At 30.6% G+C, this 24,476-nt stretch overlaps 2 protein-coding genes across 2 annotated transcripts; one reads left to right on the plus strand and one right to left on the minus strand.

Moving 5' to 3' along the window:
- Positions 1 to 1,471: 1,471 nt before the first annotated feature.
- LOC18608362 (Transmembrane amino acid transporter family protein) lies at positions 1,472 to 3,886 on the minus strand. Its single transcript, XM_007043005.3, has 2 exons — positions 3,403 to 3,886; positions 1,472 to 2,696 (listed from the first exon to the last, which is right to left on the minus strand). Exons 1-2 carry the CDS (start codon positions 3,756 to 3,758, stop codon positions 1,754 to 1,756), a joined length of 1,299 nt encoding a protein of 432 aa, XP_007043067.2. The 5' UTR covers positions 3,759 to 3,886; the 3' UTR covers positions 1,472 to 1,753.
- A 14,650-nt stretch (positions 3,887 to 18,536) lies between these two features.
- CGL1 (alpha-1,3-mannosyl-glycoprotein beta-1,2-N-acetylglucosaminyltransferase) lies at positions 18,537 to 24,111 on the plus strand. The gene is made up of 19 exons (XM_088804070.1): positions 18,537 to 18,784; positions 18,896 to 18,946; positions 19,132 to 19,219; positions 19,352 to 19,414; positions 19,928 to 19,962; positions 20,046 to 20,122; positions 20,214 to 20,259; positions 20,422 to 20,484; positions 20,634 to 20,700; positions 20,781 to 20,849; positions 20,939 to 21,008; positions 21,125 to 21,186; positions 21,637 to 21,726; positions 21,821 to 21,915; positions 22,448 to 22,510; positions 22,607 to 22,645; positions 22,733 to 22,903; positions 23,436 to 23,562; positions 23,783 to 24,111. The coding sequence occupies exons 1-18, from the start codon at positions 18,716 to 18,718 to the stop codon at positions 23,550 to 23,552; spliced, it is 1,335 nt and encodes a 444-aa protein (XP_088660196.1). The 5' UTR covers positions 18,537 to 18,715; the 3' UTR covers positions 23,553 to 23,562; positions 23,783 to 24,111.
- Positions 24,112 to 24,476: the final 365 nt, after the last annotated feature.

Here is a 24,476-nt window from a genome sequence, read left to right on the forward strand (position 1 = left end):
CAAATAGGATGATTAGACGGTGGACGTGGGGGGTGGGAAAAGCTAGCTATTCGCCCATTTTCATATGTTGGAAGTCGTCAGGGTCATTTAGGAGTCCCAAATTTCAAAAGTTGATGGGATCACCTCACCTAACTTGCTCATCCTTTTTCGTCATTCAATCTCACCCTTTGTTGGTTGACACAGGTGCACTCCTATTCCTTTGCAAGGCCCCTTCTTTAATCAACACATGAAAAACTGTTGATGCTGCTGACTTTGGCAACCATCAATCCTCAAAACCGTGTTCCACAAAAAGTTAGAAATCAATAATTTTCTTGTCTGGGTTGCCATCTTTTTCTGCCAGGAAAATTAACCCAAATTAAGCAAACAAATCTGTGCAAAACACAACTCATTACATCTTTATTGTGAGCCATTCCTCACTTATCTATGTATGTTAAGCTCATGTCAAAAAATTCTCAAGTTCATGATTATTGACGTCCTTTGAGTTGGTGAAATCTTTATATCTAAAACGGTGTGGGAGATCATTTTTGTTTCTCTTTTGAAGTTTTAATCTCAATTATTACATCAAATTGAAAAAAAAATGTATTGTTATAAATTAGCAGATTGCATTTTCATAATTTACTAAGGCCTCTCTTGATTGAATTTTTATTTTTTATTCTTTGCTATCTTTTATTATTTACATTTTATTTATTCTCTAAGAAATAAAAAAATAGGGTGTTAAATGTTCTCGAATATGATAGTTCTATGCCGATGGGCCAAAGCAGTGGGCAGGGCCTGGAAAATTGCCAATGTGAACCCAAAATACTTTGAAATATGAAAGGCAAATTTAAAGCAAAAACTTGAGAAGTGCTCCAATTTGTAAGGCATGTGGCTTGAAAACACAAGACCAGATAAGCAAAATTATCAGAGTAGGAGAGTGACCAAGCTATCAAGGTCTAAAACCTTGGCCTAGCTTTTGCTCCCTGGCAGATAGATATGCATTTGCTTAAGGCTTTAAGCTTACTCCCCGGCAGTGGCATTCTATAACTTGAACATCAATTATGAGTTATGATGAATGGTTTGGTTTAAGAAAACTTCTTCACTGATGGGTAGGTGCCTAAATAGTATGACTATTATTACATTTAATAACGACAGGTGGCTATTCAAATAAATACATAAAAATGAAGAAAGTACCTTCCCTCATCTGCAGTTCATTATCAGAAGATCCAACAAGACCGAGAGGATCCTCATTCAACTTTTCAAGGCATGATTGCAATTTCCCGTATCAATCAAGTAGGGTGCACACAGGAATGCTAATATAGTTATATTAACGCGACCCTTTATTTCACCATCATAGTGGATTGACTCACAAACACGCATCATCAGAAAATGATCTAAACTGAAGAATCACTCCACTATCTTCCTTGGATAAGAAATTACATGATGAAAAAGACAAGGAAAGTGACGTACAGGTAAAATAAGGTTTAAATCAAAATAATCCTTGAAAATAACTTTAATATTGTAATATCATTCACAATGTTTTTGAATGGAGAAGAGTTACTAATGCTAGCACAAACTAATATCTCACACTAGACTATCAACAATTCACCACTTATGTTGAGGAAAATATCATACCTCCTTCTCAACGTTATGATTGACAAGGTAATTTCTTAACTAAAGATAACAATCGGGTTTTTACAAATGATATTCCAAAAATACAAACAAAAGTATATCCAGGCGCAGTTCACAACTTCACCTTCATTGCAACACTCTACATCTATACCTTCACCGAAAAAATCTCCATCAAAGAATACCAAGTTCCAGAAATTCCAAGAACAAGCCCCAAGGCCACAATTCCGACATCCAAAGTCCATCCCTTCCACCCCAGCTCTTCCTTGAATACCAATAGATGAAAAAATGCTGGCAATACAAACCCCAAACCACAGCACACACTGCTTCCCACTAAGGACAAGAAATCAGCGAAATTTGGCACGAACAAAGCTACCAAACTTACGATCAAAACCAGAAGCCATCTCAGCCACAGACAATAATTCCCTCCCCAAAATCGCCTCTCTACGATCTCATAAACCGGATTCATCATCAATGGGAATGTGAAAAACAAGTTAATGCAAAGACCTAGTTGAACCAAAGTGCTGATCCAGCCTGCCCCCAAATTAGCAGTAATAATATCTTTGGTTTCTGCACCAAAAGCGAAATAACCAAGTGCACCAAATGCTCCATACATCAAAGAAATCAAACCCATGCTCAGTGCCAATATTTTGCCACACTTAGCAGTGTCCTTCATCTCAGATTCTATAGGCAAAACCATACCAATCCCTTCGAATGCATAAACAGCCACACCCATGCCATAAAAGAACACAGAGAGACCCCCGAAAGCCATAACCTCGTGCCTTTGCTTCAAGATAAGAGACAAATCCTCAACCAACACCACCCCCATTGCCCCAAGATCGACCACATCAGCAAAAATACTCAACGGAGCCAAATGGGTTAATGTTGCAATTGAATTCAACCCCAATTGAAATGGAAAACATCCCCCTATATACAAACTCTTTGCTGTAAAACTGGACATCCCCAAACTTAAGCTTGAATTCATGGAGATTTCATTGTTAAAAAGATTGGCCATAGTGTTGGCAATAAATATAAGATACCCAACACAAAATCCAGCTTGAGAGAGAATAATAAGTACATCGACAACGCACCTGCAAATGGAATTATCAAAACATTTGGCAAAGTAGTAGCAATGAGGTGATAAAACAGTCAAATTAGGATGTTTCCTCATTGGAAAAAAATAGCCATAAAATCATCAACAGGTATAAGGTGCAGCTTGCAATAGTATAAACAAGCATCAGTATTGAACCTCCCAAAGTGAACAAAATAAATTCAACCGAAACTTACTGGTGCCTTCTTAGTTCATTGTTGAAAAAGGAGTCAAGTATGGGAAATCAATACAAGTTACACAACCAAAACCAAGCATGTTATACAATAATAAGAATTTTAATAAAGAACATGACAAAATATATAAGCCTAAATCAAATGCCACATTAATGAGCATCTTTTCTGTTTCATAATTTATAAGATTAGCCAAATTAGTAGCAATTTCCATAACATACCCAATACAAAATCCAGTTCAAGCAAGAATAATAAGCAGAAAATCTAGTAATGCATCAAAGAACATACTCAATAAATAACAACCAAAGACACTCAACAGAAAATCATACTTTTAGTACCTAACTTTAATCGCCCAAGTCATGGATTTTTTTTAATCTGTTAAAAATAGAAAGTAACCATTTAATTTGCAATTTCGTGTTTCCATCCCAAAAAGCATCAACAAACAAAAAACAAGACAACCCAATACAAAATCCAAGTTAAGATAGAATTCAAAACGTAACAAAAACAACAACAAACCTGCCAACGGTGCCACAAACAGCGAAACCCAGATCGCCAAAAGACGCAATTTTGGCGAACCCGTTGTCAAAAGACTCGAGCTTCCGGCGGGTGTAAACCAAAAGCATCATACAGTAGGTGGTCAAGGCAGCAACGAAGAAAAGCATGAGCAGGCCCATGATCCATCCGGTTCTCTTGAAGGCGTACGGCAAACCCAAAACGCCAGCACCAACTACGGCTATGAAAACATTAGCAAACGTCTTGGGCTGTGACGACAGCGGCTTGTCCTTGCTTATAAGAGGCGTGTCTTCTCTCGGTAGAGGAGACCTTAACTTTTTTGAAGATGAGGATGAGATCGCTTCCTTCTCAAAACCCATGGCTGATTCTCGCTAAAGAGTTTATGAGTTTGAGACTTTTTTTCTGCAGATGAAAAATTTTGTTATCTGACTAATAAATGCAAAAATTGTAGTTGGGGTTGTTTATTTAAAGATTTAAAAGACAAAAGGATTTTGATGGAGGGACAAAGAGACGGTGACAGTGTGGTTATTAGAAAAATGGAGAGGTTGTTTGTTATTATTAGCAGATTGATAATTAGTGCAGTTTTAATTACTAATTATGTTTTTAGCTCCAAAGAAGGGAATGGAAGGGAAGGGAAAAAACAGATTAAGGAGAAAATAGAAAAGCCAACCACTGAACTAACAGATATTTAGAGAAGATTAGTACAATAAACTGCGCTGTAAATTTTTTGAGTTGACCAGACACCGCGTATCAAAGCAATGGCGGTTCCGTGACGGGTCAGCGTTTTGGCGAGGTGTCAATGCTCAACAGCAACCCACGTGCTGGAATGAGCCATGGTTACCAAATTAACGGGTCCGGTGAACCCGCCAAATGGAAATCTCTGTTTGGCCCGACCAGACAAGATTTATAACAGAATCGATCTTCTAGAAGCTGGGAACTGAAAAATCCGAGGACTTGATTCGATCCGAAAGTAACGTTTTTGGATTTTTTTTTAAAGGATACGTTGGAAACTCTTACGTCTCCCAGGAATGGCAGCAGTGTTGGCCTCCCGGTTCCTGAGCCTGACCATGTGGATAGGCTGTAGCTCGTTTAATAACACGAGGCCACGGACACCCAGCCAGACAGGTACCTTCGGGGAACAATAATTGTAACCGTGGGCTTCATTGATGATGTCTGAAAGTCCCTCCCTTCTTTTTACTGTCATCTTTTCTTTACATAAAAACAGCCCTTCCTTACTCCATACAAGAACACCAGTCATACCCAAAGAGGTCAGCACAACCCCATGACCCCAACAACCAGATTGCAACATACCATAGCTATCAAGAGCGGAAGAAAGCCCGGGACATGGTTAGGGATCAAAGAAAGCTTTCTCGTCAACACGGCTTGACCTGAGCACAATATCTGTATCGTCAGTCAATGAAGCAGAGATTTTCCAATAGAAACAAACCTTCGCTTTACATCCACACCCAGTAAAATCACAATTTACACAGACATCAGAAAATCCCCTACAAACCTTTTGGTGTGTTAGAGTTTAAAATTTCATTCTGATGCAAACGTACAAAAGACAGCTTGTGCGGAAATCCGTATTTTTTCAAAGCTTGATCCGACTCGTGTGCGTGCGAAATCACTTTTTTTTCTGACTTTCAATAAGCCCATAATGAATTTACTTAAATAGAGCACTAGAATCTTTTGTGCTTAAGTAACGTGAGATAAAAACTTTATGAAATATTACTATATATTTTACAATCTTCACATATGTTAAAAGATTTTATAATAAAAACTTTTTGGTGGGTCTAATCTCACTCGAATATAATACATCGAAATTAGTACCTTTTAAGTTATGAATTATGCTTATAAAAAATGATATGTAAGTCACATAATTTTAGTGAAGTTTATAACTTATATGAATCAAAAATTCTTTATTTGAATAGGCTATATGATTTTGTGCAAATGGGTTATATGCGTGTCTGGTTATTCATATAGCACGTTTGGTTCGCGAAATAGACGGGAATGGAATAGAATAGCTATTACATAAAAATAGAATGTGATGAGAATATAATAAGATAGGATAGGTATTACGTAGTTTGGTATGACGAATGGAATAGAGCATAAATGATTATTATGACTTATTGCAGTATTTGGTTGATAACAATAACTTTGAAATAAAAAATAAATAAAAATAAAAAAATAAAAATATCCTTTATTATATATATGATTATTTTATTTTATTTTATTTTTTAAATATTACTATTTTATTTATAATCTAATCTTTAACATTATAAAATACTAATATTTTATTTATAATTTAAATATTATTATGATTATTTATTTTTAAATTATTTTATTTTTAAACATTAATGATGTATAATTTATTTAAAATATTAAAAATTGATATTAATGATATTAATATTTTATTTATGCTTTAATCATTAATATTAAATGTTGTTATAATTATTTATTTTTATTTTATTTTATTTTTTAAATATTAATATTTTATATTTTATTTATAATATTAATAATATATCATTTAAATATTAATATTTTATTATAAAGGAATGATTAATTTTTTAAATATAAATATTTTATTTATAATTTAAATATTATTTATTTTTATTTAATTTTATTTTTTAAATATTAATAATTTATATTTTTTTAAATATTAATAGTTGATTATTTAAGTATTAATATTTTATTTATAATTTAATCATTAATATTATAAAATACTACTATTTTATTTATAATTTAAATGTTATTATGATTATTTGTTTTTATTTTATTTTTTAAATATTAATAATTTATAATTGATTGAAAATATTAATAATTGGTAATTTAATTTATAATTTAAATATTATTATGATTAAAATATTAATACTTTAATTAATTTTTAAATTCAAAATATTTTATAATATATAATTAATAAATTAACCTTTTTATTATAATAAGATTTATTTTTCTCTCTTTGCATTTTTCATTTTTTAATTTAAATTTCACTTAATAATTTAAAAATTAATATTTTAAAATATTAATTTTTATTTATAATTTAAAAATATGAAAATATTAATATTTTTTAATTTAAATTTAAAATATTAATTTTATAAGTTTAAATTTGTAATTTTTCAAAAATAAATAAGGACATTTTAATCCAAAATATTTAAATTTTATTCTCATAGGTGTAGAATAGCTAATACCATGGGCGAATGTGGTATTAGCTATTCTAAGCTTTTGTCCAATTTTAAAGAATAGCCATTCCTTTCGGAATGACTATTTCTTCCCCAATAGCAAACCAAACAAGGAGATAAAATTTTGTAAAGAATAGAAGGGGAATGGCTTAGCCATCCTCCAACCAAACATGACCATAGTACTTTAGAGATTTTGCCATAATTCTCTTAAGAGCGACCCTACTCCACATTTATATAGATGATTCTATCAAGTGTATATCATAATTTAATACACTACCCATAAAGAATATGAAATTCATTAATAGTATGTTTGGTTTACTGGAAGAAATAGAATGAGAATAGAATAGTCATTTCAAGAAAATAAAATAGGAGAAGAATAACTATTATGTAGATTAGTTCATAGGAATGAAATGGGATAGAAATTGCTATTATTACTTATTCCATTATTTGGTTGGTAGGAATAATTTTAAGAGTAGTTAAGGAATAATGGGTAAATGATAAAAATACATTTTATTAAAATTTAAAGATTTTTTAATTAAAAAACAAAAGTATTATGATGAGAAAAAAATACTCTTTATTAAAATTAAAGAATTTATTTTGTTAAAAGATAAAATATTCTAAGTAATAAAATCAAAATAACTTTTACTAAAATTAAATAATATTTTCATCAAAATACAAAAATATTTTTATTATAATTTAATAATATTTTGTATTAAAAGATAATTAAACCTTTCATTATAATTAAATAATATTTAATATTAAAAGACCAAATATATTCTTCATTAAATTTAAATAATACTAACTAATATTATTTATTACATTTATTATATTCAAATAATAATATTAAATAATATTCTTTATAATATTTATTATAGTTAAATAATATTAATATATTAAATAATATTTAAATATTTTTCTTTCTTTTTTTTTGAAAATGAAGTAAAAATTTTGTGTCTTCTGCGCTTTAGAGAGAGGAGTGAGGAAGAGAGAAAAAATAGGTTTAGTATTTTTTTATAAGGTAATTTTTTAAATTGTAAAAGGATATATTTGTCTAATAATTTTTTTCTTATAAGGAGGCCTTAGTAATGGTTATTTAGGCTTCTCTTGGAATGGCTATTCCGAAGAATAGCTATTCTATTGAATCAAATGAAACTTTATCTTAAGAATGAGAATAGAGGAGGAATGGCTATTCCATTTCCTCCAACCAAGCATGCCCTAAGAGTTTAACTCAATCTTTCTTTCATTACAATTTTGCACTATTTACACACCACATGAGGGACAACAATTTTAATAGTGTATCAATTTATAAATGAATAACTTGTTATTACCATTTAAACCTAATTCATGAGCTCACCACTCACATAGGTTGGGTTGCCATTATTGTTAATTTTTCTCAATTGGTTTAAGTCTCATTCCCCTCAATGTATTATTAATTAATTTTCTTCTCAAGAGTTTAGTTAGAAGATTGGCCAAATTCAATTCTGACTTCACATAATTAATTGATATAATCACATCTCTAAGCAGCTGCTTTACCACATCATGTCTTAAATAAATGTGTCTATTCTTACCATTGAAAGTTTTATTCTTTACAATGACTATTACTGCTTGGCAATCATAATATATAGATGAAGAAAGTGTTGTTTTCATTCTCAATGAAATATCTAATAAGAGGTTTCTTAACCACTCAACCTCATTGCCAACCAACTCCAAAGCTATAAATTTTAATTCTATCATAGATTTAGCAATTATTGTTTATTTGGTTAATTTTCAAGTTACAACACCCCCACTAAGAGTGAACACATATCCACTTGTGGATTTTGTCTTGTCTAAATCTGATATCTAATTAGCATCATTATATCCTTTTAATACAGTAGGAAATCAATTATATAAAATATCATAGTTTATGGTATCTCTTCAATTTTTCATTACACTGCTCAAGGTAATCCAATGATCTCGATTGGGATTTTGTGTATTTTTACTTACTCTACACACAACATAAGCTATATAAGATCGAGTATAATTCATCAAATGCATTAAACTCTCAGTAATATGAGCATACTCAAACTGAGCTACACTATAACCTTTATTTTTTTTTAAATTGGGTATTATCATCATAAGGAGTACTCATAAGTGTGACATTAAAATATTTAAACTTTTTAAATAGCCTCTCAACATAATGTTCTTGTGTTAGCATTATGTCATTATCACATATTATGAGTTTAACACTCAAAATAACATTGGCATTTTCCAAATCTTTCATATCAAATTTAAAAGTTAAAAAATATTTTGTTTTATTGACAATATCAATGCATGTACAAAAATAAGCATATCATCAATATAAAAACTTATAATCACACATTCACTATCAATAATTTTGTGTACACACATTTATCAACTCCAAAAGTAGAAAATCCATTACTAATAAGAAATTGATCAAATTTTTCATACTATTGTTTTGGTACTTGTTTTAAGCCATATAAAGATTTAATCAATTTACAAACTTTGTTTTCTTAACCAAGAAGAACACATCCCTCAAGTTTCTAAATCACCATTTAGAAAAGCTATTTTAACATCCATTTGTTGAACAATAAGTTTATAAATAGAAGTTAAGGCAATTAAAATATGAATAGATGAAATTCTTATTACTGGAGCAAAAGTCAATATCGTTTTTTAGTAAAACCCTTAGCAATTAATTTAGCTTTGTATTTATCAATAATATAACTAGGATTAAACTTTCTTTTAAAAATCCATTTACAGCCAATTAGTTTAGCTTCGGGCGGTAAATCAACTAATTTTCATGTTGATTTTTGTAAAATAAAATCAATCTGATTTTTGTAAAATAAAATCAATCTAATTTTTTATAACTTTTTTCCAAAATGGATTTTTTTAGAAAAAATTACATCAGTACAAGTTAAAAGATCATTATCTACAAGATAAATGTAAAATTTATTACCAAAAGAAGTTTATTTCCTTGTTCTTTACCATCACACCCCATTATTGGACCATGACCAACGTGAAGGCCCAATGGACATAGCCCACAAGACCTTCACAAGCCTACAAACCTGTATTTATTTCATATGAAATTCATGTCCACTCATTTGTACAAATTCAACATTCATATCTTAAACACATGTTTTATATTCCATTCATTATAACCAAGTATCACACTAATATTCCACATAATCACATTGTAACTTAATAACTTTTCATCACATCTAAACATATTGGTGCCTATATGTGTAAACAACAAAAGAAGACATTGCAACTAGACAAACCAAAACAAGCCAATGGAGCCCATTTGGTATGGTGTTGGTGTAGTTAGTGAATGCCTTTAAGTACTTACCAAGGTTTGTGAAAGAGGATCCACCTCAAGGCTAAGCTCTATCTAACTGGGGATCTAAAAATAAAAACACAAGGTTTTAAAAAGGGCGAGTAAATAATACTTAGTGAGGGATAAGGAAGGAAACAAGTATTAACGGAAGAGTATTTAACAAACCATGCTATTTTAGTTTGAAACCATGCAATTTTGTTTAAAAACATAAAACTATGAATGCACGTACTTAAAATCTATCATTCTTTATTTATTAAACATTGATATAATCATATTCTAGAAACCAAGCTCATTATGTCTCAAATCATATGAAAAAGAATCATTTTTATTGAAAATAGGGGGTAAATATCAATACACTAGAAAACAAGTCTTGGGACTTCATTCAAAATTTGTATGCTTTGGTGTTTTTTTTAATGCAAAAAGATTAAAGCAGTTATCTCCCAAGATTCAACAAACTCTTCCTTAATAGTTTGCACAAATTATCAAAAATATAGGAGCATTAGAAAATTAAAGAAGTAAGAGCCCAGCAAATCGAAGAGATCAATTAAGTCAAGAAGAGGGAGAAGAGAAAATTAATTTTCGATATGTTGGGAATGAACATGGAGCATGGTATTTATAGGGAAGGAATGGTTGTTTGGTGATATATTTGAGAATAGAGAATTAACCAAAAATTAGGAAATATATCCTGAATAGTTTGCACAAATTGTAAAAAATGCAAGAGCAACAAAAAATTAAAGAAGTAAGAAACCAACAAATCGAAGAGGTCAATTAAGTAGAGAAGAGGGAGAAGAGAAAATTAATTTTTGGTATGTTGAGAATGAACGTGGAGCATTGTATTTATAGGGAAAGAATGGCTGTTTGGTGAAATATTTGAGGATAGAGAATTAACAAAAAATTAGAAAATAAACGTTTAAAATTTGATTCTATAATAGTTTAAAATTAGATTTAAAAAGAAGATATTGACAGAATATATTTAAAATATCTTAACTACCAAAATCAAAGACTAATTCCATAAGTTGAAAAAGTTGAAAATAAAAAACATATAACTGTTATAAATAAATATGAGAATGTCCATTATATTATGACTCAAGAAGTGCAAACCAAGTCAAATAGCCTAAAAGGTAAGATACAATAAATGTAATATGATTTGAACTCTTAGATAGAATTAGATTAGGACTATGATTCAAAGGGTTGTTAGCTTATTAATAGACCCCTTTACTTCATTTGTAAATATACAATTCAATAAGATCTCTTTTCTCCCTCTAAACACTTTCTTTCTTCTCTTTAATTATTCTTTCAAGTTATCTTTATTTGTTCTTTTAAGATTTATTTCATAACACGTTATCAGCACGATTCTCTGATTTATTAAGTTTTGAAATTATTTTGTTTGCATCATCTTCAAGCTTCAAAAGGATTTCAACGATTCGGTTTTGATTTATAGTTTTAGCAAATCAAGTAAGTGCTACTATTATTTTGTTTTCATCATCTCCAAGCTTTGAAAGAATTTCAATGGTTGATCTTTAATTGTTTTGGTTGTAATAAATCAAGTAAGTGACTTGATATCTCTTTAATATTTTCATTCTCTAAAAATCAACTTTAATATAAATTTTACTATCATATAGTGTATATTAAATTTTGTCCCTTGATTGGAAAGTGAATTTACTATTATATAGCTATTAATGAAAAATCATAATGTCCATTCCCTGAAGTGAATGTGACAAACGAGCTACTAATAAAAAAAATTATAAATTTATCCATTTCCTGAAGTGAATGCGATATCATTTAATAATTATGGTCATGGTCATGAATTTATCTTCATGAATCCATCTATTTTCTGAAGTGAATGCCACATCATTTAATAATTATGATCATGGATATGGAAGAAGTGGATAATAATTTTACCATCAGAATCTAAGAATAATTTTACCATCAGAAGTGGATGGATAATTTCAATCCACAAGAAGTGGATGGATAATTTCAACCCACAAGATGTGGATGAATACTTTCAACCCACTAGAAGTGGATGAATACTTTTAACCCACCAAAAGTGGATGAATAATGAAAATACAAAAATAGAAGAAAAAAAAGGGAGGAATATAGAAAACATATTGTCATTGATGTGGCATGAAAGATCATTGGTCACGTACCTGTCGTACGTCTTAAATTTTATCAAGTATCACTGAAAATTAAAATATCTTGTGATGATTTTAATTATGGTCAAGTTGATATAGCACGTCAAGATATTTGCCCATCCTGAAAGAAGAATTGATTACCTGATTGGTAATAAAATATCTATTATTGATTTTCTTGTCTTGAAAAAAGGAATTGATCATTCGATTGGTAATAGAAATATCTGAGAATGAACTTAATAGTAATTGATATATTTAGTATAACTATATTATGAAGATGCTTTACTATGTTTAAATGATATGTTCTTATTATATGTTTTAATTCTATATTTAATATTCTTTTATGTTAACTTGTAAGTTTCTTATTGTATATATTTATGGATATTCATATTGTTGGATCTAAGGTCTATGATGTAAATATATGTCTAGCAGACATTGTTATAACAAACACTATATTTAAAGACAAGGAGTTTTTTTTCCTACTTGACAAAAAAAATGTCAATTCAATATCTGGTAGTACAAGATTAATTGAAGGCTCCAGAAGAACTAATATTTTACTACCTTGAGGAATAAAGTAATAGAGGATGTATTATTTTCTATTAAGTCTCAAAGACGTTTATTAAGTTTTAAAGATATTCGTCTGAATAGATGTCATATTGAGACAATGAATGAAATAGACACTTAATATCTCTATATTACATATATTATCTCAAGTAGAAAGTGTGTGTTGAAAAAAAAATTACTCGCTCTGTTCTTAGAATTAAACTATACAAATATTAGAATAATTGAAACTCATAGTAAACCAGAAATTTACTAATGATTTTGATGTTTGGCATGACCGGTTGGACCATCCCCCATCAATAATGATGTAAAAGAAAATGATTAAAAATTTATATGATCATTCATTGAAAAACCAGAAGATTTTTTTCAATCTAATAAATTTTATGTGCTGCTTGCTTTGAAGGTAAATAAATTATAAAGCTATCACCAGCTAAAGTTGGGATTCAATTTTCTACGTTTTTGAATAATGTTCAAGGTTATATGTGGATTCATATATCCACCATATGAACCATTTAGATATTTTACAGTTTTATTCAATGCATCGACTAGATGGTCACATGTGTGTTTATTATCAGCTTGCAATTTGACATTTACAACTATTCGTTTACAAGCACATTACTAGTTATGTAATCAAGATTATTTGTCTTGATAATGCTGGTGGATTTACATCTCAAGCCTTTAATATTTCATATTAGTTGGAATAACTATTGAACAACCTGTTGCTTATACTTATACACAAAATGGTCTAACAGAATTATTTATTAAGCACTTCCAACTGATTGTAAGGCCATTAATTATGAAAGTCAAACTCTCAATGTTGACTTGGGGGCATGCCATTTTGGATGTAACAACATTTGTATGCATCAAGCCAAACAAGTTATTATAAATTCTCCCTATACAATTGGTTTACGGTCAATAACCAAATATTTTTCATCTAAAATTTTTTTTGATGTGCGGTATATGTTTCAATCGCTCCACCACAACGCACAAAGATGGGTCCTCAAAGGAGGTTAGGAATATATGTTGGATATGAATTTCCATTTATAATTAAATATCTATAACCCTCAACAGGAGATTTATTCATTGCAAGGTTTGCTGATTGTTATTTTGATGAAACAATTTTTCCAACATTAGAGGGGAGAAAATAAGCAGCTGGAAAAGGAAATATCTTGAAATACATTATCATTATCTAGTTTTGATCATCGCACAAAGCAATATGAATTTAAAGTTCAAAAGATAATTACTTTGCAAAATATAGTAAATCAGTTGCCAGACGTATTTATTGACCTAAAGGGAATAACTATATCTTATATACCAGTTGCGAATGCTCCTATTAGCATGGATGTCCCTGTAGGACAAGGCACGCTAGAAGCATGAAAATCAATCGGTTCCAAAGATAAATCCTCGAAAAAGAAAATGAGCAAATATTTAAAATGGTCAGAAAGAGGAAGTAGAAACTCTAGAAGAGACCCCTAACATAATTGAGAAAAATTTCAGAAGAAATTCAGGTACTTGAAATCATTGAAAATGAAGAGATCTCAATCAATTATGTCATGATGGGAAAAGATGGAACCGGTAAATAAACGTCGACGATATTTTGTATATAATATAGAGCTCACTATTATGAAAGAAAAATGAGAATCTTGAACTTATATGAATGATTGGCCAATGTGGAAATACGCAATCAAAGTGGAATTGAATTTAATTACAAAATGTGAAGTTTTTTTACCTGTAGTCCGTACATCAAATGATGTAAAACTAATGAGATATAAATGGGTATTTGTGCGAATACGAAATGAGAAAAATAAGATTGTGAGATATAAAAGACGGCTTGTCGCACAAGGTTTTACCCAAAAGCCTGGTATTGATTATGAAAAAACATATTCTCATGTGGTGGATGCAATTACATTTTGATATTTAATTAGTCTGACAATACATGAAAAGCTTGAAATGCGTTTGATGGATGTAGTTACAGCTTATTTATACGGCTTACTTGACAATGATATCAATATGAAAATCCCTGAAGGATTTAAGTTGCTTGAAGCACAAAATTTGAAATCCCAAGAGATTTATTCGGTTAAATTAAATAAATTTTTATATGGATTATAGCAATTCAGACACATGTGGTATAATAGCCTAAGTGAATATTTATCGAAAAAAGGCTATAAAAATGATCCAATATGCCCATGTGTTTTTATAAAAAGATTCAGATATGAATTTGTGATAATTGTTGTTTATGTTGATGATCTAAACATTATTGAAACTTTTAAAGAGTTATCAAAAGCCGTGAATTACTTAAAAAAAGAATTTGAGATGAAAGACCTTGAAAAAATAAAGTTTTGTATGAGTTTTTAGATTGAATACTTGACAAATAGAATTTTATCCATCAATCAAATTATATCACAAAATGCTAAAACGATTTTATATGGAGAAAACATATCCATTGAGTTTACCAATGGTTGTAAGGTTATGAGATATGAAAAAAAGATATTTTTCAACCTCGTGAGGATAATAAAGAGCTTCATGGTCTTGAAGTACCATCTCTTATTGAAATTGGAGTATTAATGTATCTTGCTAGTAATGCATGACTTGATATATCAATTACTATAAATTTATTAGCAAGATATAGTTCTTTTCTAGCTCGAAGACATTGGAATGGAATTAAACATATACTTTGATATCTCCGAGGAACAATGGATATGGCTTATATAATTCAAATGCATCAAAATAAAATTTAATTGGTTATGCAGATGCATGATATTTATCAGATCCACATAAAACTCAATCCCAGATAGGTTATTTGTTCACATATGGAGGTATGACTATTTTATGGCATTTTATAAAGCAAACTATATTTGCTACTTCTTCTAGCCATGCAGAAATTTTAGCAATTAATGAGCAAGTCATGAATGTGTCTGGTTAAGATCTATAACTTAACATATTCGAGAAATGTGTGGCATGTCAACCAAGAAGAAAATTCTAACAACGTTATATGAGGATAATACTACTTACATAGCACAATTAAAGGAAGGATACATTAAAGGCGATCGAACAAAATATATTTCGTAAAAAATTCTTCTTCACTCATGATCTCCAAGAAAATGATGAAATTAGTATTCAACAAATTCAGTCAAGTGACAATCTAGTAGATTTGTTCACCAAAGCCTTTCTTATTGCAACATTTGAAAAGTTGGAATGCATTATTTTAAAGATCTCTATGATGCAGTCATCAGGGGGAGTAAAATATGTATTATACTCTTTTCCTTCATCAAGGTTTTTCTCACTGGATTTTTCTTGATAAGGTTTTTAATGAGGCAGTAATTCAAAAGCGTATTCTTGAAAAGAATTATGTACTATTTTTCCTTCACTCAGATTTTTTTCCATGAGGTTTTTTCTTTGTAAGGTTTTAACGAGGCATATTCTTAATACAATAGACATTCAAGGGGGAATGTTATGAATAAATATGTGAATGTCCATTATATTATGACTCAAGAAGTGCAGACCAAGTCAAACAGCCTAAAAGGCAAGATACAAGAAATGTAATATGATTTGAACTCTTAGATAGAATTAGATTAGGACTATGATTCAAGGGGTTGTTAGCTTATAAATAGATTCCTTCACTTCATTTGTAAATATATAATTCAATAAGATCTCTTTTTTTCCCCCAAACACTTTCTTCCTTCTCTTTAATTATTCTTTCAAGTTATCTTTATTTATTCTTTTAAGATTTATTTCATAACAATAACTACTAAAGTACAAAAATATCACTTATGTCTAGCCCTCATGTATATTTAACACTTTCTTCCTTCTCTTTAATTATTCTTTCAAGTTATCTTTATTTATTCTTTTAAGATTTATTTCATAACAATAACTACTAAAGTACAAAAATATCACTTATGTCTAGCCCTCATGTATATTTGCGTGCAAGGGGAAAATTCACATTTTCTCAAGGCTTAACCCAATCTTATCTACATGCGAGACCACTTTCTTTTTAGGCTTTCAACAAACTTGTAATGAGTTTGCTTATATAAAACATTAACATCTTTTGTATTTAGGTAATGTGGGATATAAATCTTATAAGATATCACTATATATCCAACAAATAATTTATGTGCATGCTATTCCCCACCTTTACCAAATTGTTCATCATATCATTATAACTAATCTAGAAATATAAACTAATGCACCAGCAAACCCTACTTAAGCCTTGAGGTTTTCTTTATGAAGGATGGCTTTTCACATTTTCTATGGAACAACAAGGATTTTGAATTCATTTAACCGCATTTAAGGTGTTGCTTTCTGTAATAACTCTAAAAAAGCTTGCTAATTTGAAAGTAGTGAAAATGACTAAAACCTTTTTGATGAGCATTTTTTGACTTGGGTTATTTAGTATTAGATAGCGTTTGATACGATGTAAGTTCCTTATTTTCCGCACAATTTAATTGATTGTAATGTCTTTATAGTGTTTGGTTTACAATTTAGACATGGGAAAGTCTTCACATTGCAAAGTTATTACAATGTGACATAGGAATGTCTTTCCTTTCTCTCACCGAAACAAAAGTAACTTTCCCCAAATGTCTTACCCGTTGCCCGACCCTCTCTTCTATTTTTTCCTCTTTTTCTTCCAAGATTTCCCTCACTGTTTGCATCATCTTTTTCTCTCGTTTTTTCGTCCAATTTCTCTTTTATTTATTAATTGCTATTTTTCTTGATTTTGGATTTTGGAAAAAAGGATGAAAGATGGAAGATATTGAGTTTTCTAATAAATTGCTTTTTTATTTTATTTTATTTTGATGACAAGTCTTCATGATTACTGGAAGATCCAGAAATTGATAAGATCTTCCATGGGTACTCGTCTGTGCAACAAATTTTGTTCATGTATACAGTAGAACTTTGCCTTGACAGGCTCTATTTTGGTTCTTACCTTATACAAGGGTCGACATGATACATGAGGTCATATATCTCTTATACATGAGGTCATATATCTCTTACTTTTCTTTACGCTAATGTTTGCTAGAAAAGATAGATGCAAGGAGAAAGGTGAGAAAAAAAGAAGAAAAGAAAGATAAAGAAGAAGAAGGAAAAAAGAAAGAAAGAAAGAAAGCAAAGTGGTGTTCTATGTGTAAAAAAATTAATTTGTTTTGTTGAATAAAATAAAAAATAATTAAATGTATAATTGATAAATTATATATAAATTTTAAAATAAAGAGCATATGAATTAATTAGAAAGGATAATTGGTTATATAAATGTGTGATTAAAATTAATTGATTAATTATTTTAAATTAATGAGCCAATTAATTAGTTAATTAAATTAACTAATTTAATTCTTTAAAAGTTAACTAATTCATTAAAAATAAAGGTAAAATACATAAATATTTAATAATTTTACACATGTTAATATTATTTTTGTCATGCTATGAAAAATAAAATAGATTCCGTTTTTCTAAATTATTACAAATGACTTCATTTTTGTAGATTGAATAATAACTTCTTTATAAACAAATAACTTTGATTTTTTTCTTTAAACAATCTACAAAAATTAAGATATTAAAGATTATCACTCACTAATTTTAACTTTTTCATTAAATTTTTTATACAGTAATTTATTAAAATTTACATATCAATTACGTGACGCAAGTTTTATTCTAGTTAATAATTATTTAAGTAAAAAGTGTTTTAAGCCGTTGAAGTTTCTAAAAGATATTCATAGCAATTTCACTTCGTTTTGTCAAAAAGTTAATATTATTGTTATTCAATTACCATAATTTTTTTTACAATATTATATAAAATATCTACTAATTATTTTAGTTTTTTGGTGGATATGTAACTGCATTATATACCTCTTAAGTATGAGATAATTCCAAGAGTAGAAGGCGCACGTTAGCCAAGTCTGCGTAAATTGGACTCAACGCCCAAGTCAAGTAAAAACGTAGATCAAAAACGAAAAGCCCTTTTAAAAGTCTTAAACCCATCTAATTTTCCCTTCATTGTTTCTGCAAATCAATACAATTCAAGAAATGAAGATTTGAATAACAAAAAATCAAATCAAATTGGCAAAAATCAGATAGAAATCGGAAGTCTCCGTGGTTCTGAGTCAGCCGGAGAACAAGTATAAATGGCTAAGCTAAGCTGCGACTTCCGGTTCCTTCTCATCCCCGCTGCTTTGGTTTTCATTTACATCCAGGTAAAGAGTTGAAAACCCTTTCTCTTTTCCTTTTTCTTCTTACTATCGAAATTCAAATTTCTAATTTAGATATTGAAATGATATGCTTATTTCGAATTGTTTTCTTCGTAGATGCGGCTTTTCGCCACGCAATCGGAATACGCCGATCGAATAGCTGAAGCGGTTAGTTTGTTTCAGTTTATTGCATGTTTTAGCTCTCCAAAGCTTCAGCATTGTTTTAACTGAATAAAACCCAAGGAATATGAACAATTTATGTGTTGAACATGCCATCTTCTTCATCCTTGAATTTTTAATGATAGGGAGGCTTTTTAATGATTATTATAATGGGGTGCTATTGTATTTGACAGCTTGATGCAGAGCACCATTGTACAAGTCAAATACGACTGCTTATTGATCAAATAAGCATGCAACAAGAACAAATTGTTGCACTTGAAGGTGTGAATTTACCCCTTTATACATGGTTCTCTTCAGACAATGTCGAAATTGTTATGGTTTTTCTTAGCTTGGTAAAACCCATAAAAATGGTTTATATTCAATGCATTCACTCTGACCATGTTGCAATTTCAGAGGGGAAGAAGCGAAAGGAGCAGGAGTGTGCACAACTGAAGGCACTTGTTCAAGATCTTGAAAGTACTTCCCTATCAGAAATGAACTGTTTGTTTCTTGTTCTGTTCTACTTGTTGCATCATTACTACTATTATATACTTCGAATGAGTAGAAAATCCTTTCTATGGTTTCTAGGCAGACATTAAGTGATGTTCAGTTCATATGATCTTTTTGAAATTGTCGTATACATAATTATTATAGTTAATTTATGTTACTGATTTGCTGTTTATAAGGGTCTTTAAATGCAAATAAACTTCATCACCATTTATAAGGTTGTTATCTATGTCATTGCATCTGATGAAGGCTATTCTGCTCCTTCATCAATGTAGTTTGGCATTTGTTTCCTTCTTTTCTCTAATTATTTTTGCTAAGCATCTTTAAATTGTTGTAAAATGTTATTTATTTATTTATTTTTGGTTTTTCATGTCAGTATCTACTATTCTTTTTGTATTATTCCTTCAATGAAGTCATTTTCTTTGATTTGGCACTTGGAATGCTTTTTACACACTTAGTATTCTTTCTTTTTGGTTGTTTCAGAGAAAGGCCTTCAAAGAATAATTGACAAAGCGCAGGTTCGTGAGATACGAGCATTTATCTCCACATATCACTACCTGTATTCTTTGCAATCATCTTATCTATGGGTTGAATGTTTTAGGTACCAGTGGCAGCAGTTGTCATCATGGCATGCAATCGTGCAGATTATCTGGAAAGGACTATTGCTTCTATCTTAAAGTATGTTGATGAGTTTAGTCTGATAGCATAGCCTGTTTGACCAAATAGTAGGTAATTTTATGCTGACTTACTTTGGCTTAAATCTTTGCAGGTATCAGAGCTCTGTTGCTTCAAAATATCCACTTTTTGTATCACAGGTATTTATATTTATAGTCTTATACTTTATTTGCAATAAAAGGTTTTCTTTGTCTATCGGACTAGATGGACGCTATTACACTTCATGCACAACAAACACATGATTATTCTATTGCTTTCAATAATAAAAAGCAAGGCTTCTAACTGTGATAGTTTCCTCTCAGGATGGATCAGATCCAAATGTTAGAAGTAAAGCTTTGAGTTACAATCAGTTAACTTATATGCAGGTAGATTGTGTTTTTCTCTCTCCCCCTCTCTCTCTCCATGTTGGAATTTTGATTTGGATGAATCCTCTTCCTTTTTCCTTCTCTCACATGGTTTTCATATCCTTATTTATCAAACCAATCCAGTAAATGCTTACTCCAGTTTCTTTCAGCACTTGGATTTTGATCCAGTGCATACAGAAAGGCCTGGGGAATTGATTGCGTACTACAAGATTGCTCGTAAGGATTGTTTTATCATTTTTTTTTCTTGTTCACATGGCTTCTACAAATTCCAGCACTTAAATATTTGGTTTCTTAAGGTCACTACAAATGGGCATTGGATGAGTTGTTCTACAAGCACAATTTTGACCGAGTAATCATACTTGAAGGTGAAGTTGTCTTCTTTTGTGGATTATTATTTTGAATTTTCTTATGGAAAAGGAAAATTGAACTGACTGAGAATCACTTTTGAAGACAGATGATATGGAGATTGCCCCTGATTTTTTTGATTACTTTGAGGCTGCTGCAGCCCTTCTTGAAAAGGATAAGTATGTCATGAATGAAATAAAGATCTCTCTGTTTTCTTTTGGGGTGTTTCAGAGTACTAAAAATGAGATGCGATCTTTTCCGCCCTTTTCACCTTCTTGTTATTAAACCATGATAGGTCAATTATGGCTGTTTCCTCATGGAATGACAATGGGCAAAAGCAGTTTGTGCATGACCCATGTAAGTCTTTTCTCCAAGTGGCATTTTTTCCAGGAGAGGAATCAAGCTTAATGCATGTCTATATTTAAGATTTGGCTTCTTTTACAAAAATATTGCTTATGTTAGCCTCAGTGGCTTTTGATGTTCCATGCTATCTCTTGATCCGTCCATGCGGTGCTTATCCGAAAAATTGGGGCAGACTGTGAGATAGCTTTATATTTTAATTTTATTCTAGTGCTAGCATACTCATCAGAGCATCCTCATTTGGATGTTTGCTTGTTTTCTAGACATCCATATCTCTCTCTTCATGTGCAATATATAGCTGAAGTTCTGTCATTTTGCAATCAACTTCTGGATGACTCTTGCACTCTTGATTTTGCCTGCTCATCTTTGAACAAGTTTTAAAAATTTCTTGAAATGGAGAATTTTGGTGCTTTCTATTTCTTAATATGCTTTAATCGTTTCGTATAGATGCACTTTATCGCTCAGATTTCTTTCCTGGTCTTGGGTGGATGCTTACTATATCTACATGGAATGAGCTATCACCAAAGTGGCCAAAAGCATATCCTTTTTGGTTAAGTATATTGTAATTTGTACTTTAGACTAATGCATAGTGATGTAGTTTTATCAACTAATTTTCCTTTACAAAAGTTCACTTACTGGGATGACTGGTTGAGATTAAAAGAGAATCACAAAGGTCGACAATTCCTTCACCCTGAAGTGTGCAGAACCTATAATTTTGGTGAGCATGTACGTATGCTACCTTGTTGGTGAGAAGATTTCTTGTTTAAAATTGCTGTGATGACAAATTTTTTTAATGTGTTAGCTTGGATGAGAATATTTGTTTGGTAGTTTATCCTGCAGTACGCATGTCTTGGTTTTGCATCTGTCATGAACTAGATGGAACAATGAGGCATATAGTCAATGTGTTTTCTGTTGAAAGTCATGTTCTGTGATTCTGTTGCATTGCTTCTGCAAGAATGTACAATACACTTAGATGAATATAATACCTCTATGGCTTCAGTCTTTTTTTTATCTTTTTTTTTAATTAAAGAATTCTCTTCAAGTTTTGAAACAACTTGTTTTCTTACTTAAATAAAATTAAAATACCTGCAAATTTAGGCGGGTGTTTCACCCATCATTAACTCGCTATAGGCAGGTTCAGTAAGTTTAAATTTCCACCAGAAAAGGTCGTTATCATTTTGCTTTTTGCTAGGATCTTTACATCTCCCTTTTACAACCATGGTTCATTTCCTCTATTCAATCTTGTGATTTCAATCAGGGTTCTAGTATGGGACAGTTTTTCCAGCAATATCTTGAGCCTATTAAGATGAATGACGTTAAGGTTGGCTTTAAAAGTTTCTATAATTCTCCTTAGAATTTTAAAATTTTGTATATTCCTTTCATCATCATCATAATGTGTTGCTTTTCTTTATGAAAGGTGGACTGGAAGTCACAGGATTTGAGCTACCTAATGGAGGTAAAATTGGTGAAACTGGAAACCGCTTTTCCCTCTGTTCTATTTTTTACATTTGTAATGTATAATTGTTTTTTTTTTTCTTTCTAGGACAAATATATAAAATATTTTGCCAATATGGTGAAAAAAGCAAAACCTGTCCCTGGAGCAGATGCTGTTCTTATGGCATCTAATATAAAAGGTGATGTGCGTATTCATTATAAAGACCAATCAGACTTTGAACGCATTGCACACCAATTTGGAGTTTTTAAAGAATGGAAGGTAAATTATTCATGTGATATTTGGGAAATTTTCTTTTCTTTTTTTGTTGTGAAAGTGCTTGGAGTTTTTGGTGATGATACAAGAGAGAGTCCTGCATTGTATTATATCTGGTTTATGCAGCTGATACTTGATTTTCGAAAGTCTTATTTGGAACCTCTTCAAAGGATTGGTGGATATTAGGTTTAACTGTAAACTCATTTATGATCAATTGCATGTAATTTTTGCTGCAATATTCTATATTCACTTTTAGCTGGTCCATTTCAAAATAATGGAACACCATGTATGACCTTTGATACTGTTGAAATGACCTCTCTCTCATTTACATGTGCCCTATAAGCGTGTAGAATAAAATAAAGCATACAGGCACTTTCACCTGATGCACAATCGAAAAAAAAATGACCTTGATTTAAAGAACTCGTGCTGTTGTTCTACTTTTGTTGTTGCAGTACAAATAAACCCCTAACTGTTTTCTCATATCTAAGATTGATTAGTTCCATTCTTTTCAAAAACTTCGATTGCTTTTGTTTTCTAGGATGGTGTACCGAGGACAGCATATAAAGGAGTAGTGGTTTTCCGATACCAACCACCAAGACGTGTGTTTCTTGTTGGTCCTGACTCTCTACGGCAGCTTGGAATTGAAAATGCTTGAAAACTGAAAGGTTAATAACCATGTCTGATTTTAATTATTTCCTTTTATTCTTTAGATTAGCTGTCACTAAAGTTGGTTTAGCACAATTTTAGGAGGAATTAGTTCCAACACGTAGTTTCAATTTGTTATAGTTTTGAAGTTGAAAGTTTTTACTGAAAATAATTAGCATTGTTATCTTTGGTTTTGTGTGATCAGTGTCCCTGATGAAATATTTCAAAATCGAATGGCAGGTAGGTTCTGGCAGACAAATTTTGTTTTCGAAGCAGCAAGGCTTGAAATAGGATGGAGATAAATACTGTTTTAAATCTAAAGAGCTGGCTTACGCTTCTCATATCCAACCGTTCTTGACTTTACAACCTCCATAATTTGACATTAATACATCCACACTTGCGCAGGCATGCGCAGATATGGGCACGGAGGCCTTGATTTTTGTAGGTTTATGACTCCATCTTCTATTATTCTATTTAACTTGATAGTTGATAGTTCTACAGTGTGTATGTAAAAGTATGATGAATCCCACAAGCTGTTTCTGGTGTATTGATTATGTTAGTTCTAGTTATTGTCGAAACTTCAATTTAAAAATGAATTATACCCAAGAGTTCCAAGTTATAATCAGACAATTGTTTGAAAACATTTTATTTTTCTTTCTTTGAGTACATTCAACATTTTCAAATTATTTTGAAAGGTTAAAATACTAAATAAGTTTATGAACTTTTTCATTTCTTTAAAATAAGTTTTTATTTTCTGTTGTGTTCAGTCAAGCTCTGATCTTATGTGGACTATTGTGTTGACGGATCACGTGGTCGAAATGGCCGTTAGGTCCACTGCATCATCTGCATTTACGGATGTTTACATGAATTTTTTGATATGATGAAATTGATTTAATGAAAAGTCATGTAATCAATTTCTATAATGAGTATGAAA

The sequence above is a fragment of the Theobroma cacao genome, chromosome 2, assembly GCF_053813885.1.
Source record: "Theobroma cacao isolate CCN51 chromosome 2, ASM5381388v1, whole genome shotgun sequence".
NCBI lineage: Eukaryota > Viridiplantae > Streptophyta > Magnoliopsida > Malvales > Malvaceae > Theobroma > Theobroma cacao.

Excerpts from the sequence above, each read along its gene's own strand:
- CGL1 (XM_088804070.1), top strand. The coding sequence starts at position 18,716 with ATGGCTAAGCTAAGCTGCGACTTCCGGTTCCTTCTCATCCCCGCTGCT. Across the intron at positions 20,485-20,633 it reads ATCAGTTAACTTATATGCAG|CACTTGGATTTTGATCCAGT; the intron begins GTAGATTGTGTT and ends AGTTTCTTTCAG. Across the intron at positions 20,850-20,938 it reads CCGAGTAATCATACTTGAAG|ATGATATGGAGATTGCCCCT; the intron begins GTGAAGTTGTCT and ends TTTTGAAGACAG.
- LOC18608362 (XM_007043005.3), bottom strand. The coding sequence starts at position 3,758 with ATGGGTTTTGAGAAGGAAGCGATCTCATCCTCATCTTCAAAAAAGTTA. Across the intron at positions 2,697-3,402 it reads GTTTGTGGCACCGTTGGCAG|GTGCGTTGTCGATGTACTTA; the intron begins GTTTGTTGTTGT and ends TTCCATTTGCAG.